Source organism: Bicyclus anynana, chromosome 4, assembly GCF_947172395.1.
Source record: "Bicyclus anynana chromosome 4, ilBicAnyn1.1, whole genome shotgun sequence".
Taxonomy (NCBI): Eukaryota; Metazoa; Arthropoda; class Insecta; order Lepidoptera; family Nymphalidae; genus Bicyclus; species Bicyclus anynana.
Window position 1 is genome coordinate 10,604,646 of NC_069086.1, and position 18,313 is coordinate 10,622,958.

General features: G+C 36.9%; 1 protein-coding gene across 4 annotated transcripts; it reads left to right on the top strand.

Moving 5' to 3' along the window:
- LOC112043331 (sodium-dependent phosphate transporter 2) lies at positions 1-17,843 on the top strand. 4 transcript variants are annotated; one of them, XM_052891418.1, is made up of 11 exons: positions 1-315; positions 2,430-2,654; positions 3,564-4,173; positions 5,234-5,479; positions 6,071-6,253; positions 6,938-7,093; positions 8,483-8,586; positions 9,227-9,447; positions 10,398-10,583; positions 13,420-13,566; positions 14,407-17,843. In XM_052891418.1, the coding sequence occupies exons 3-11, from the start codon at positions 3,981-3,983 to the stop codon at positions 14,495-14,497; spliced, it is 1,527 nt and encodes a 508-aa protein (XP_052747378.1). In that variant the 5' UTR covers positions 1-315; positions 2,430-2,654; positions 3,564-3,980; the 3' UTR covers positions 14,498-17,843. The 4 variants fall into 4 exon arrangements, with proteins under 4 accessions (XP_052747378.1, XP_023934451.1, XP_023934452.1 ...); XM_024078683.2 differs by having other exon boundaries at positions 3-315; positions 8,099-8,586; XM_024078684.2 differs by lacking the exon at positions 2,430-2,654 and having other exon boundaries at positions 3-315; positions 8,099-8,586.
- The last annotated feature ends 470 nt before the right edge of the window (positions 17,844-18,313 follow it).

An 18,313-nucleotide genomic window follows, 5' to 3' on the forward strand; every position in this document is an offset into this window, starting at 1 on the left:
ATCTATGACTGCTCGAACGCGAGCGACCGGCCCTGGGCTCCGTCACAGAGCTTGTTATTACAATGCGAGGCAAGTTTCGTACGCAGAATTTCGATTATATTTCGAAAAAAAACCCGAAAACTACATGGTACTACGTGCAATTCAGCACTTTACAGACTTTACGTATTAATTTGCTTTAATTTTGGAATTTATGCAAAAGATAACAACTTGTTATTAAAATCGAGGCCGCGGCCCAGTGCAGTGTTTTTAAAGCCATTGTTAAGGAGTCTGGCGAGGAATCGGTTCTTCTGGAAGCTAGGCGAGTCTGTAGTAAAGGTAGGTGGTTGTTTATGATTGCCTTCGTTTCCGTGATAAAATTTGAAAACCTGTGCAAAATAAATAAAGGAAACTATAGAATTTCCTTACCGGCTCCATACTGTGGTTAAAGTATGAAAAGTATGAAAAGTGGGAACAACCCACAAACAAATTATATTCTTTGGTTCAAATACTAACTTTCATGCCGTCACTCGCGTAGTGTAATGAAACAGAAGATTGACTGATAGCGATGCAGAACTGACAGCACTAAGAAGTCGACGATGTTGGTTGGACGACCAACTCCAGGTTGCTACAGAGTATTTATTACCTACATGTAATAAATACCCGCGCCGTGAAAGCCCAGTGGATCGATTCCGGAGGGTGTGGGTTCGAATCCGGTCAGGGGCGTGCAAATCCAACTTTTCAGTTGTGTGCATTTTAAGAAATTAAATATCACGTGTCTCTAACGGTGAAGGAAAAAATCGTGAGGAAACCGGCATACCAGAGAATTTTCTTAATTCACTGCGTGTGTACAGTCTGCCAATCCGCATTGGGCCAGCTTGGTGGACTATTGGCCTAAACCCTGTCATTCTAAAAGGAAACTCGAGCTCAGCAGTGAGCCGAATATGGGTTGATAACAACAACAACAACAATAAATACCCTAATATGCCAATTGATACTTGCCCGAAAGTCAGCAAACCTAACCGACGAACAAAAGTACTTCCTTTGTCATTATTCTATAATAATAATAATAATAATAAATATTATAAAGCTGAAAAGTTTGTTTGTTTGTTTGATTGAACGCGCTAATCTCAGGAACTACCGGTCCGATTTGAAAAATTATTTCAGTGTTAGATAGCCCACTTATCGAGGAAGGCTATAGGCTATATTTTATCCCCGTATTCCTACGGGAACGAGAACCACGCGGGTGAAACCGCGCGGCGTCAGCTAGTAATAAATATTATAAAGCTGAAAAGTTTGTTTGTTTGATTGAACGCGCTAATGTCAGGAACTACTGGTCCGATTTGAAAAATTCTTTTAGTGTTTGATAGCCCATTTATCGAGGAAGGATACAGGTAGGCTATAATTATTATCCCCATATTCATACGACGTGCAAGTGCAATCAACGATGATTTACGATTTACGAGTAAGTATTTGCTAATGAATAAATCATTGAATGATTGTTCCCTACCTGTGTTAATTTAAAAATTACCTAACTACTTTGCAGTCCCTCTCCCTACAAATTGATTGCCCGCAAATTGAAGACTGCACTTGTTTTAATGGTTCGCAATACGTGGTTCGTTAGTCGCAAAAATCATATAGTGTGGATAAGTAAAATGGACTTACCTAATCTTGGTCTGGCAGAGTTATGATCAAGTACGGAGGTTACAAAGTAATTTTATTCAAAAGAGGAATAACTACAGAACCCTAAAAACCCTTTTTTTTGACAAATATTTTTTCTCCTAATAATCTCCAGTGGTTAGCCTAGACAATTAGTCTTAATCTGGATATTTGCAAAATAAATAAGATTATAAAATTTCAAAATCTATTTAAAATCTTTAATCGTAATTAGATGAAAATTCATACAGTTCTGGCTTTATTACATTAAATGTGACATTTTTTATTATTTTTTAAATAAACATAAACGCACAATTAACAAAGATATTAGTAATTTTGAACGCCCATACAAATCTAAAGATCATTAGCTATGTACCTACGACGTAATTAATTCGTACCATTTCCTATGGGGCGTTTTTTAGGGATCCGCGGTAGCGCCGCAAATCTGACCCTTTAAATCCTTGTAGCTTCAAAAGTAATGATCGCAGACACCCTGTTACTTTTACACAATTGCTTTACTATTAGCATACTCCTAATTTGTATACAATTTAAAAAACTGTCATCATCCCTATTCAGCAACGGTTTCCCTTACCATTATATTGTACGTACTATTATTGTTCCCTATAATAATAGGTACGTACGATAAATCCAAATGTGTACCTATTGGTCTCTATAAAAACTTCCTATCGAGTATGCAAGGTCAACGAAGTGAACATTACGTACGTACCTACCTCGTAGTTAGAAATCGTGATGAGTCGTAAACTTGTTATAGCGTCTAGCTAAAGGCGTGTTTCCAGGGGGTCCCTTGCAAATAACCTTGCCTACAGCTCTATAACAATAGCGACGGCCAGGGGGGTTGCAGAAGTGGGGTGGCGTTGTTACGCGCATGCTCCATTCAGACGATGGCATGGGGCGACACTCGGTAACTTCAGTGTACAGCTGAGAGACTCGAGGCAGCTCGCCACACTCATATTATCAGGAATTTTAAGTCACAGGACCATAAAATCCTACATTTTCAAAAAGTAAGTAGCTCATACATGCAAATTGTTATTGTTTTGCCAAACTCTCCATCAAAAATGTTCACTCATTGACTCAGTTTTATTGTGTTTCGGCATTCAAACTTTCTAATTAACTATGTGTATAATTAGGTAAAAGGCAACACTTATAAAGCCTTTGAGATAACTTTGTTGTATTTTGTAATCAAAATGTATTTCTCAGAGTTTTTCATACGATTGAGACGATTTATTTATTTAAGCGCGAAATTTTCATTGAATGGCGTCAGCAAATCGATATCATCGGAACCATGTGGTTTCTTGCTAAATTGAATTTCTTCCGCTGGCGACTTTTATAGAACACTTAAGCCGTCTAGATGTTAAAAATATACTTAGCAGGTATAATTAATTATTTATATTCATTTCTATTAATTTACTTATAGTTATCACAAATAGTTGTCGTTTTTTGTTTCACCACATGGATCTTGAAAACACTGAGGTTATTTACTTACTTTACTATTACCATCTGTACAATACAGAACTAGGGGACCCCAAGCTTTTGATTTTCTAAATGGGTATTTTATATAGATTATGAACACAAAAGCATAAGACAATGAAAGGTAAACAATCTATCCATCGTAATAAGAACTTTCTCAAAAAGAGTATTTTGAAATAAAAAAAATTAATTGTTATTTTTCAGTGTTTTCATTTATAATTTTTTTAGTGATTTCAATATTATTTCACATATTATTTAAGTCCCTAAATATGAAATGGACTGACGATACTCGTATCAAGCGGGTTACAGAGAGCTGCTAGAACGCGGACGGCTCAAAACCGTGTCCTTTCGAATTCCTATGAACGTCCTTCAGCTGATAATGATGACGATGATGAAATATAAAATGATTAGGAAGAATAACAAATAAAATATGTTTGTTTCAGAAATGAAGCCAAATTTATTAAAATTGCACCACCTCCAAAAACTGCGTTTTAAACATCTTACATTGTGACGCACAATTTTGTAATTTCAACCAACAATCGTTACTCATATTTTGAATACTCATAGTTTATAAAATCTTTAAAATTTTGTATGTTAAGCATCTACTTTATTACATACCTATTTTTGTACGGAACGATGATGATTATTGAATTGAATTGACGAAAAAGGGAATTAATTGTTACCTGTCGAAATTAGCCAATGTTTATTATAAGCGAAGCTTACTAATTGTTACTTGTAATATGTTATGTGCATAAAATTACTTAGGTGCTAGGAAAAAATAAATAGTGCCTAGGTACCTATAATAAGTAGTACCAATTGCATCAGATAAAACTCAAGCACAGTTAAATCTTAAGAAAGTGATGGAACCATATTCAGATGAATTGCTTTGGTTAGTGATTTGTGGTTTTGTGGTTGCATTTGTTTTGGCGTTTGGGATCGGCGCTAATGACGTAGCAAATTCTTTTGGAACAAGCGTTGGATCAAAAGTACTTACACTCACACAAGCATGTATACTCGCAACAATATTCGAAATCGCCGGAGCAGTTCTAATCGGTAAGTAACAAAAATCTTCTTATCTATCTTTGACCAAATCTGTTTGACTTCGTCTGTATACTTAGATCCTAAACAGTACTCACCGGATTTTATCGCGATATATAGTGACTGATTCAAATTTATTATATTCTAATTTATGACTTTCCACATGAACAAAATAGTAGCAAATATTTTTAGATAACAATATACGAAAATCACCCTCATTGCAGAATTTAATTAATTATTTTTCATTGAACTGGGAACTAATTTTTGCGAGTTATAGTTACTATTAAATCATTTGGAATAATGCAAACTCTCCTGAAAGCATACCCAATACGTATTATGTTGCCTGATAAAAAACAATCCAGACCTTTTCTCGGTTACATAGAGTAACAAAATTCTGCAATTCAATAATATCAGGAGTCTACTTTGTAACACTCTTGCTACTTTCATTATTATCACGTTAACTTTAAGCGATGTCTGTTCTGTGATTTAAATCATAAGTGTCCACTTTTTGTGCACCCATATCCTGCAGGATACGGGATTTGGAGGATCCTGAAGGATATGTAGGCTGGTGATCGGTTCATAAAGTAATTCTTTCAAATACATTGATATTGAAATGTAAATATTCTTTCATCATCATTATCAAATCCATATTCGGGTGAGCTGAACTGAACTGCTGAGCTCGAGTCTCCTCTAGAATAAGAGGGGTTAGGCCAGTACCCAGTAGCCCAATGCGGTTTCACACACGCAGAGAACTGAGAAAATTCTCAGGTATGCAGGTTTCCTCACGATGTTTTTCCTTCACCGTTTGAGACACGTAAAATTAAAATTTCTTAAAATGCACATAACTGAAAAGTTGGGGGTGCATGCCCCGGACCGGATTCGAACCTACACCCTCCAGAATTGGATTCGAACCTACGCCCTCCGAAATAGGAGGCAGAGATCTAAATCAAGCTAAATATTCTTTAGCTAAACTAAAGATTACTTATCGTTAGGTAAGTACAAAGATAAACGAATTCGTTAGGTAAGTAATCTTTAGTTTTTATTTAAGTTACCTAAAGTTGATTTTTTTTAATAGGTTACAAGGTATCAGATACGATGCGCAAGGGTATTCTTGATGTGACATTGTACGACGACGGTGGAGAACGTTTGTTAGCTGCCGGTTGCCTGGCTGCTCTGATAGCTGGCGCAGCGTGGCTTATCATTGCCACAGCTTTGAGACTTCCAGTCTCCGGGACTCACTCTGTGGTTGGTGCCACAGTTGGGTTCACACTGGTAGCAAAAGGCCCCATTGGAATACGTTGGTCAACTCTCGGAGCGATTGGTGAGTTTCAAAATATAACTGGTGCCTTTAACTTACGTACTTTAAAATTCGAATAACATATTGGTACATAAGTAAAGCACCAGTTTTACCTTGGCTTCTATGCATAGAGTTTAGTAGTAGTATATCAGCTCGGTTTACTTTTCTACAGTCAATATCCTGGAGGTCAGTGGATTGAAATGTTTCAGCAATCGTTTTTTGTGTTTGATATTGTTTATTTGTTTGTTCTTCTAGGACAGTAGTGTCAATACTTTCTTTATTTTAACTTTTAAACTTCTTTTAAAATACATTAGAGATTGTTACTAATATTTGGTGTAGAGGTGAACTTAGAACCAGGTGACCGAGACGCTCATAGGATACTTAGGGTAGGGGTAGGTTAGAGGAGGGTAGGAGTAGGATAGGCGTAGGGTTGAAGAAGGGTATGGGAGGGTTGGTGTAAGTACTTGTACATATGTTTTCTGTGGTGTAAGTCGCGGGCGTCCGCTAGTTTACCCTAAATTCATAAGATGGTATTTTTTTTCGAAACTAAGTATTACATTTGCAAAATACATGCTTATGTAAAAAAATGTTAATATAAATTTTATTTCCTTTCAGTTTTATCATGGTTCATATCTCCAGCACTCAGCGGCACAGTGTCCGCTGTGCTGTACTGGTTCGTCCGCAGATTCATACTCCGCGCATCTCAACCGTTAGCGGCAGGGTTGAAAGCCTTACCATTCTTCTACGGCGCTACTATTGCTGTTAATGTTGTTAGTGTAGTACTCGATGGGCCAAAATGTGAGTATAATGTAACATGTGTGATGTGATTGTGTATCCATTGGACTTTAATTATACCTAATTGTTTGCATTGTTATCACTTCGGGCCAAGCAGATAGCCTACCTAAATGTAAGTGGAAAACCATGGCCTATATACAGAGTACGTTCATAAGGCATGCAAGGAACACCTGCCTAGTGTCCATTAACGTGAGGCGTAATTTTTTTCTTTACTAGTGTAAATAACGTAGGCTCCTTAATGGGACCCCAACGGCGTCACCGGGGGTTTTGGTCGAGCGCAGAAGCATCGCCTGCTAGGGCCCTATGGTAGAAGCAGAAGAGATGGGCGGGACGACTATCTGCGACGCGAACCTCGGCTTAGAGCCTTAGAGGGCCGTTCTGGAAGGGTATTTTGGCCTTAGTGTATAAGTCCGGATGCCCTCGAGATCATGAATTAAAAAACACAAGTTACGTCAGATATCTGGGGTCTCGTCTTCGCAGGCGATGATTAAGTATCTTGTGTTTGTGTTGCCCGGAAAGTGTTGTCGGCCGTTATGTCATCATTAGGATCGTAAAGGACCGTTAATTAGTTGGCGTGGATGGAGAACTGTTTCTTTAATGACTCCCTGTACCTAACTGCAATAGATGTTTATGTAAAGTTTATCCAAAAAAATATATTTAATAGTTTTAAAATCTTTTATATTTTAGTGCTAGCAATGGATAATATACCGCTATGGATGGCATTGTCGGGATCCGTGGCTGTGGGTGCGCTAGGAGCAATAGGCGTATGCGCTTTCCTCGTGCCGTATTATAAGCGTCGCTTCGTGCCGCCACCTGTTAACTTTACACTTGGATTATCTAACGGTGACTATTACCTACAGTCCTACACATATCACATACTATAACATCTTGCTATAGTATTCTCAATTCTCATTCCTCCTTTCAAAAACTCATTCCAATTAAAACCAATTCTGGTTACCTTTACGCCAGCCACACACAATTAAGTTTACCGTCTAGTAGTTTACCGAAATATGATTATGGTTGCAGGTTGTTATTGTTACCACATCCCTAAACACGCTGCAAACTGAACGATAAACTTGATCGTGTGTGGCTGGGGTTATACACTTGATTTATCTAACGGTAAATGTTGCCTAAAAGTGTTAATATCACATAGTTATTAATATCACTCAAGAAATTCATCACGTTAAATTTATTTTAAACTAGCGTACGCCCGCGACTTCTTCCGCGTGAAACTCGATATAAACTTTCAAGTACCCCTACCCCTACCCTACCCTAACCCTACCATGCCTGCAGCGTGTGTAGGGATGTGGGTACAGAAAAATATGGTTATTGGTGTGGCGTAAGAAACTTTCACAATTACAGACTTGCGCACACAAACTTTTATGTGTGTAATATTAGTGTGATAATGACCTTTCTGGTAGACAATGAATAGACTAGCGTGGGTGAAATAACACATTATAAAAACGAGAATTTGATTAAAAACGAGAATTTGATTAAATACGATAATGGCTAACCATTATCGTATTTATGCGAGCCACACCTACGTAGATCATATTCGTTAAAACTTAGTAGGTACTTACATAATAGAGACGTACTTTAAGTAATCATGAAGTTTATGTCGATCTCATGTCTATCTACTTTGAGTAATTGTGAAGTTTATATGTTTACCTCATAAACTCATACTTAAAATATCAATCAGTACGTAATGTATTTGGGATTTGACAGAGAATCACTTAACTTTATCAATTTAACACAACACCAATATTTTGATTTGATCGACTAAGTACTAACACGATCTTCTATTAAGAACTGTAACTTAATCTACTTTTTCAAATGTTTTATTTACAGAAACCACTCCAGCGAATACACCAACTCATACAAAACACAGCGTTCCTCAACGACCAACGTCTTTACTATCCGAAGACGGCAAGCTCCTCGAAGCTATAGCGGAGAGCGCAGAAATGGTCACATTGAGCGATGCAGACAAAGGTTCCGTAGGCGTCAGAGAGATGAATGCTAGAAACAGAGCCCTCTTGGCCACTATGGACGACTGCAGCATCCTCTCCAGAAGCTTAAGCCCACCAAACAAAGCACGTTTACAGTTAATAGACGCTGATCCGCAGATAAATACTTTAAAATATATAGACGAGACGTTAAGTTGCTGTAAAAGTTTAGATTCTGCTCAGCTTGTGGGGATGGGTGAAAGTTATGATTCGAAAAATGGGTTTCTAGGAGATTCGTGTGACACCATTGCGCGGGGCGAGCTTGGTCGACTGTCAACGATGAAAATGCCTATCGCTGTGGAATTTGACACTCCACCGCCGAGATCAGACAAGGTAAGCCTGGAATCTAAGATAAAACTTCCTCTATACTTACCAAATTAACAAACAAGATGATAACCAAAATAATATCATATAGAAAGAAAGAAGAAACGTTTATTTAAAAATTGTGCCACACACCACAATGCCGAAGCACCGATGCAGCGTCTCATGCCTCAACCACCTGAGCAAGGCAAAACCAAAACTTAAGTAGTAAAAGCATCAAACACCACCACACTGTCATGTTTGGCACAACCTTGAAAAAGGTACCAGCTCAGCATTTTGCTGCATGATCCAACCAATTGCTGGAGCATACAGCACTGATTTTCAGCTGATACCCTCATCTAGGTGACACCACGGATAGACACAGCCAATATTCGAGCTTTCTCAAATTACATGAATGACGATAAAAGCTTGAAGAGAGAAAGTTGTTACTTTCTACTCTTTGATAAAATATTTACAAAATTTTGGAACAGGTACCTATCCGGAATTCAGAACATGAATTAAATAAAAAAAAATTAAATTAAATCTAAAAGATCCAAATATCAGTCATTGTGATTTATTGTGTTTACTACTGCTTTGTTATTGATGGGAAAAGGAGAATTTTAGTCCCATTTAAAGTTGTAGCAGATTTTTTGTTTATATAAAATGCATTCAGGGTCCAGAAGGCAGTGCGTGGAGTATAGAGTGCGAAATTCGTAACACTCGTCTTGCCGCGATCACGCCCAACTCCAGTGCCGCGCCACTGCTTCGGAGCAGCAGTCCAGCGCCGCCGGTGGCACCGCCACCTCCGCCGCCCGACGCGCTACGATTGTTCTCCTTTCTACAAGTCCTTACCGCTACCTTCGGGGCTTTCGCACATGGAGGCAATGATGTCAGGTAAGTCTTTGTGTCGTAACTGAACAGGTTGAGTGGCACATTATCCACCTGACGCATATTAGGGTGCCTGTTATTATAACGACGAGCATGCCGGCAGAACACAACGATGATTGGCCACAGAAATAAGAATGAAGATAGTACTTTTTTGGATAAGATCTGTGTACCTACGTAGATTACTACAACGCACGAAACTACTTGAACATTTGCATTTTCATAGAAATCATCATGAGCTGAGCCGAGTCTCCTCTCAGAATGAGAGGGGTTAGGCCAATAGTCCACCACGCTGGCCCAATGCGGATTGGCAAACGCAGAGAATTAAAAAAATCTCTGGTATGCTGGTTTCCTCACGATTTTTCATTCACCGTTTGAGACACGTGATATTAAATTACTTAAAATGCACACAACTGAAAAGTTGAAGAACCCGCACCTTCCGGAATCGGAGGCAAAGGTCATATCCACTCGGCTAACACGGCTCTTCATAGAAATAGTATATACATAAGTAATTTTTTTTTAATTCTTTACAAGTTAGCCCTTGACTACAATCTCAGCTGATGGTAAGTGATGATGCAGTCTAAGATGAAAGCGGGCTAACTTGTTAGGAGGACGATGAAAATCCACACCCCTTTTCGGTTTCTACACGACATCGTACCGGAACGCTAAATCGCTTGGCGGTACGTCTTTGTCGGTTGGGTGAAAATGAAAGGAAAATTATCACAGCACAAGTAGAAATTAAAATTTAAAGACATGGAAAAACCACCATTCTAAGTGTTTCCGCAGACCAGCACGTGGTCCAACGCGCACTTGGCTGGTTTTTATTTTCTAAATTGAAAATAAAAGATTACAAATCTTTCATTTTCAATTTATAAGTGTAATGAGGCAAGCACAATATTTACGTGAGGCGAGTCCAATATTTTACAAAATTACAGTATAGTACTATCTTATAATTACAGTAACGCCATTGGGCCGCTAGTGGCGCTGTGGTTGCTATACACAGAAGGTGGAGCCCACGCACGGGCAGAGACCCCACTCGCAATACTGGTATTCGGTGGCGTTGGCATCGCACTGGGGCTGTGGTTGTGGGGACGGCGCGTCATCCGTACAGTGGGAGAGGACCTCACGAGCATCACGCCTGATACGTAAGTATATTAATAGCACTTCCCATCGCAACACTGAGCGTGAGCTCTATTATTATCAAATCCATACCACAAAATACATACTTAATACTATACTATACTATTCGCCAGGGCTTCCCTAACTGTGCGTCGCGGACCCTCAAACTTGTGCTATAGATGTCTGTAGTCTGTATTGTACGAGTATGTACCTATTCGAAAGCAAATTGAGATTGCAGAGAAAGAGTGGCAAATTCAAAAAGTGAGCCCATAAGATTTGCACATACAAGCAAGTAAATCTATTAGATAGTAACCAGCCAACAACGGGTTTAAAGATTTTTTCGGGCTTTGTACGTATGAATAGGTATCTTGTTACTGTCTAATATGGCAACTGGCAGATATTTTTTGTATGGGGCGAGTGGGCTTTACAACATATAGAGGTAAAGTTTGTGGTGTTGTATGGAGAAATCTCTGGATCTACTGATCCGATTTTGGAAATTCTTGTACCACTAGAAAACCACGATATTCGTGAGTGTCATGTTATCCCCGTATTATCACGGGAACGGGAAATACGAGGATGTAACCGCAGGGCGTCTTCTAGTAAACTGTACCTAAATCACAAATGATAAATTCCTACGGGCGTTACGATATAAATAAGTTTGGGAAGCCCTGGTATAGGCCATACCTACCTACCCAAATATAACATAAATGTAAAAACATATCTATAGCTAAGCGTGAAACATTCTGCCAACGTACTAGCCGTGGTACTAGTATATCCTAGGCGCCTCTATCAAGGGGCATTGAATAATACCTACTTTTTCCGACTGCGGCCAGTGAAGGTCGTCTTATATTCGGATCCTCTACTAATTTGTCATCACGATCGACAATGATTATTCGCACGATAAATAATCGGAGCGGAATCAATGAAAAGTTTGGCAAAAACGGCTCTGAAAGCTTCCACTGCGTGCAATACATAATCGGATAAGCTAAGCAAAAAATATGTGTATCATGGAATTAATCTTCAAAAATTTAAAAAAAAGTCCGCAACAACCAAAGATATAAACCTATATACTCTTAGTTATGTCACTATCGAGTCGATACTGAGGCGAACAAACGTTGCTAATTGTCTATGTCTTAATTTCATTTAGTCTCTCAGTAAATACCTAACGAAAGTTATTTAAACAAAATTTTAATAAAAAAATTCAACCGACTTCCAACTCAAAAAATAACTTTAACTAAAAAGCAAAAAATAACATCCTACCTATGTGCTACCTTCTGATCAGTTTGAAGGCGGTGCCAAGCCAGTGATGTTTTAATTAAATACGTTTAAACTACAAAATTTCTGTGGTTATTCCAGAAACAGCTTTAATTAAAACACGACACTGGCTTGGCACCGCCTTCAAACTGATCAGAAGGTAGCACATAGGTAGGATGTTATTTTTTGCTTTTTAGTTAAAGTTATTTTTTGAGTTGGAAGTCGGTTGAATTTTTTTATTAAAATTTTTATTTTTTTATTTTTAGTGTTAGCATACCCACTGCGTGTGTACAGTCACAACCTATCTAAGTGGAAAGTTCTTATCAATACAAAATTATCAAGTCCAAACACAAGGTAGCTACTGTGAGCCGTCGAGGAGTTCTCTTCACTGTGCTTCGTCTTCATCACCAGACCCTTAATACAGTCGCAATCCATATAGGTGGAAAGTTCTCATCAATACAAATTTATCAAGTCTAAACACAAGGTAGCTACTGTGAACCGTCGAGGAGTTCTCTTCACTGTCCCTCGTCTTCATCATCAGACCCTTAATACAGTCACAATCCATCTAGGTGGAAAGTTCTCATCAATACAAATTTATCAAGTCCAAACACAAGGTAGCTACTGTGAACCGTCGAGGAGTACTCTTCACTGTCCCTCGTCTTCATCACCAGACCCTTAATACAGTCACAACCCATATAGGTGGAAAGTACTCATCAATACAAATTAATCAAGCCCAAACAAAAGGTGACTGCTGTAAATCCTTGACGAGTTCCATCGTCTGTGTTTCGGCTCCATCATCAGACCAACTCCAAACCTTCATAAAGTTGTAGTGGTTTAAAATACCTTATGGAAACACTAATAAACGTACTAGCCGTCTCTACAACTTTCGAAAGTTCCCCTCAATTTCTCCAGGATGCCATCATCAGATCCTGACATGAAAAAAATGGGACCACCCTGGAAGTAAACCCTACAAAACAAAAAAAGAATTTTCTAAATCGGTCCATAATTGACGGAATTATCGCTGGACATACATAAAAAAAAAAAAAAAAAAAAAAAAAACATACATACAGCCGAACGTAGAACCTCCTCCTTTTTGGAAGTCGGTTAAAAAATAATACCAATCCGCGTCGGCGTGGTGAACTAGCTTAACCCTCTTCTCATTCTAAAAGGGAAACCTCGTGCTCAGCAGTGAGCCGAATATGGGTTGTTAATGATGATGACATATTGTTGATGATGTAATGCTTTTTCGCCAAATAGAGTCAAGAGCTTGGCAATTTCGTTCGTAACACTCCCGATGGTCCGCGCGGGCCGGGGGGCGTGTAGCTATGAATGAAAAACCCATGACTGATGCACCTCACTTCCCCGCACGCACGATTTTACACCCGCGCAGTCTTTTCCTCCGTCGCCCGCATGTCATGGGAGTGGCATCAACGAATTTGCCAGACTATAGATATACGAATATTTAATAGTCTCGATCGTAATTGTTTCATTAAAAGCAATTCACTAGGCGTCTGGATCTTTTGAAGTAGGTACCCAATACTCTTAATTCATACGCCCAATTGTCTGAATCATGATGTAATATTACGGTAGGTACTTTATGTTTTTCAGCGGGTTCACGATCGAATTAGGAGCGGCCTTGACGGTGTTGATAGCGAGCAAAGCAGGCCTACCCATCTCCACTACACACTGCAAAGTTGGATCCGTCGTCTGTGTTGGTTACTTTTCCGAAAAATCGGTGGACTGGAGTTTGTTCAGGTAACTTCATCATGCTTTGCGCAGATTAGAAGCTACTATAGTCGAAATAAATCACATACATGCGGACATATGCCTCTTGCATGGACTTCCAAACACCACGGTCTTGAGCCGCCATCATCTAGCTCCCTGCAACTCGCTTGATGTTTTTTTTTTATTATCCACAAGTTAGGAAGGTTACGCGTATTTCCAGTTCCTGTAAATTTTTACAGGAACTGGGGGATAACAAATAGCTTATGATACTCGCAAATAATGTGGCTTTCTATTGGTAAAAGATTTTTCTAATCCGTTCAGTAGATTCAGACTTTACCCCCTACAACAACCAACTTCACCTCTTTATATTAGACATGTAGACATTAAAATATCAATATTATACAGTATTTCCCATAACTTCAAGGTGTTGACGAGTCCACATTTATGAACTGCATAACTAATATTTTTTTAACTAAAAAATAAAAACTTTTTATGTTGTCATACTAAGTAATTCAAATATTTCCGATTATCCTGGACAGTATCCATGTAACACACGCCTTTATCTATCCTTGCATTTTAAGTTTGGCTACGTCATTGTTATAAGGATGCGTATTGGACAGATTTATTTACAAAAGAAATATTATTTACTCCGAAAATATTAATTTTAGAACACAGATCCTTGAACATTATGAATTAATGTTACAATTTAAAGAATATATACCCTATACTATAGTTATGGGAAATACTCTCCAGCACCCTGTATATAGTATAAGTATTGAGTATGTATTTAAATCTTATTTAAATAGATATCTTAACAATAGAGTTATCGTAGCATTGATAACAGTGACACAGGTATGTTCATTGTTCCAGGAACATAATATTCGCTTGGGTGGTAACGGTTCCGGCCGTTGCAGCTACTGCGGCGCTGGCTATGCTAGCTCTCGAGGCGTTTGTCGTTTGAACTTACTATGCTTTTCTTTTGGACATGTTTAAATTAATAAAATAACTAGCGGATGTCTGTTTTTCACAAATCCCGTGGGAACCATTTTTCCGGGATGAAAAGTAGCTTATGTGTTGCTCCATAACCTCCTTATATTCCAGTGAAAGTCCCATTAAAAACAGTTGAGCCGTTCCAGAGATTAGCCCGGGCTATTGATTTAGTGTCATGTTAAAAGCTATAAGCATTTGAAGAAACACAATAGGATCTCTTTTGAAATCACAGATAGACACTTCATTTTATTTATATTTATTATTTATTGAGAATTGATTACTAATATTGCCTAACATTGCCAATTCGAATTTGTAATTCTCCAAGAGGAAATAATTATAATCTAAACCTCAACTAATCCTATTTATACATCTATGATGCTATTTCATACCTACAGGAATTGGAAGCGGAAATAACAGATAATAGACAAAATACATTTTAATTTTTAGTGTATCTTCTTGATTTGAATTTCAATAATTTAAATTGTAAAACGTATTTTGTTAATGTATTTATTATCTATTATATTATTATTTATCTAACTGCCGTTTTCAACGAAAAAAATCTCTCAACAAATTAAGTTTATTATTTTTTATTATTATTAACCTAACAGTGGTGTACCCGCAACCATGGACTACCGAGAATAGTCCGTGCCCGAAACTTCAGTAGTGCGGGGAGGGGCTATAAGACTATATTACTCGTATACATTCCATATGCCAACCGCACACGTCAAGTTTTCCGTCAATACTGTAGCGCGTAGGCAGTGAAATAATATTAAAACCATACCTATAACGATATTTTTTCACTGCGCACATCCCTAGAACATGCGCTGCAGACTTGAGCGTGTGCGATTGACCGAAAATTTCGAAATACAAAAGGGCTATTGATGGTGAGTTGTTATTATTTTCGGTCTATTTTATAATTATAAATCAAATATTGTCGATTACTGTTCAGTGTTCACTGCATACATTTACCTACGTATACCTACGAATCAGTAATGTTAAGATAATTACGAACTTAAAATGTATTATATTATTATAGGTCTCGTCAAACTTCTAGTCTGCTCTGATATTGCAACACGCTGAACTGCACAGCTGAGTTCAGCAAAGTTTTCGTTTAAAATATCTACTACTCAATCACACGCCACGAGTTCAGAACGGACTCAAAGTTTGGCGCGACCAATATCTAATATTATATGTACTTACCTAGTTATTTTCTCTCATCACTGGCACCTAAAAATAAAATAATTAAAAATTAAAATAATTACAGATTTAAACCAAAGGGTCCACAAAATATTTTGATACTTCGTCTATTTTTGAAAATCTTATACTTATGTACTATTAAATCTATCTATCTTGTCGGTTTACTATAATTCATTCGAGCTATTTATCTCTAAAGCACAGATTAAAGAATATTTTTTTCATTTTCGAGTCAGAAAGACCTAGTTCGGACTACTTTAGTATTTTAGTCGTCGATCGTTCGTACTCGACTAAAATACTAAAGTAGACTCGAGAATGACATTTTTAGGCGATAAATCTAAAAATTGATCGTACTCGACTTAATTATAAAATAGTCTGTACGGCCTTTATGGTACGAAGCGTCGCATCAGTAACTTTCAATCAATTTATTCAATAAAAATGGCGTCTTAGGGTTTCAAATATTTTAAAAACTGTTCACAAAAACAAAAGAAATAAGATAGAGTATTTTTTTATTGGTAATTATTGATTATTATATTAATTTACGTAATTCTTGTCAGTGTTAAATTTTGAAATACAAATTATGATAAAAGTTTGTATATGCGGATGTCAAGGAGACACATGACGTTTGTTTTTTTTATGGGTTTCACCGGCTTCACCGGGCTGCATATAAAAACTCATTCTGGAAATTCTTTAATCTGTGGTATGAGTATATTGGTACCTGTGTAAAAAACACCTTAGACCATTAATAACACAGATGTTGGTATAATATTCAGTGATGTTTATGTTAGCACGCCAGTATACACGACTTTCATCTATGGTAACTTAAATCTAACTAAATGTACCTAGGTACCTATAATGTTTCATTTCAAAACAAACTTTGAATTTATATACCTACGACGTATATATAATCAAAGCTCAGTACCATGTGGTGGCCACCAAATGACAGAGACAAAATAGTTTGCTACATTTTCTTTAAGTAATTTTATTTACTATGTACTTACATTAGCTACGCTACTTCTACTGGGTAGATAAAAATGTCAATAACTATTAATGTGCTAATAATAGGTAATTAATAAAAAACATAAATGTAGTAAGTAACTGACACTTATCCCAAATCCAAAGCAAAAAGAAAAGAGCAGAAGCAATCCGTGTTGTCTATATTCTATGCATTTGATTTCAATGTGATTTCATCGCACTACTGCGACACCGCACCCACTCGGGACGCTTTTGACCTTTACCCGAATTTTATTAAAAATAAGAAATAATAATAAAACAAAAAAGAATTATCTTACTATAGAATATTATAGATAATGTTCTTTCTGTAGCTGTATACATTATAGATACCTCGTTTAATATAAACCGGCTAGTTTTATTTCAATACGGAAAGAAATAAAATGAATTTTTATTGAGCTATTTTTCAAGGCTACATTAAAAAAATATTGAATTGTAGAAAACCGAATTAGCACCATATAACATATTTAAAAAAAAATTAAATTATTTTGTATAATATTATTTATTATATAATTTAACACTAGTGGACCTTCAATATCCATGTGTTGCTACGTTGGGGGTATTATATCTGAAGTTATGATTCCTCATGATATTCCATAGTTGTGTTTTTTAGTAAGTTTGAAAATCTGGACTATTAAAACCGACTATCTCCCAAAGCCCATGGTCCAAGCATATGTTTGGCAATCTTATGTTATCATACTATAAATTAAATAATAAAGAAAAACTTTTTCTAGTGCAGCAAACACAAAAGTAATCGATAGATACTTAGATCTAAATTATTTCATATTGGTCTCATCTCAATGGTTACAATCTACCTACTTTATCACTGTTCTTATCTAATTGTTTTATGTTTTTGTTTTAGATATACCTGTCTTATTTAATTTTAAAACCAATATAACAAAGTATTTTAATGCCAAACTAAAGTATTTTAATGTCACTGTCGTATAATTTGTAAAAGCAATTTTAGGATTTGGATGAATTAGTGGATCAGTAAGCATACAAATGGCCATTTCTTTCCCTATACATTAAGAATTATCGTCAATTTAACATCTAAAGCGCCACCCCTAATGTAGTGAAAAATTGTTAATAAAAATAAAAGTAATAGATCAAAAGTGACTTTTATTTTTATCTATTATACATACATTTTATTTTATGTAATTCAACTGCGATATATATAATTTGTTTAAATAATTGGTATGAAGCTATTTTTGAATGTGCATATCAAGTCACTAGTAACTGTAACTGCGCCTTAAAATATATTTCTGAGTACAGGGTAATTTCTGTATCTACTGAACTGCTTTTGAAAAAATATTTTACCAATAGAAAGATATAGTTAGATAGTTTTTTATCCCTAAACTTTCACGAGAAGGAAAGGTTCGTGGGTAAAACTGTGGGACGTGTGCTAGTAATAAAATACTCAAAAAGACTAAACGACCGTAAACGTGAGGTACTGCCGCTGGCCGGTCGCTGCTCTGCGAAGTACTCAGTCTACCATGGATGAAGTCGCGGGCTACGGCTAGATATAATAAAGTACGTGAAATCGTTTATGTTCCTGGATATTGGAAATCTCAGATTAATTATA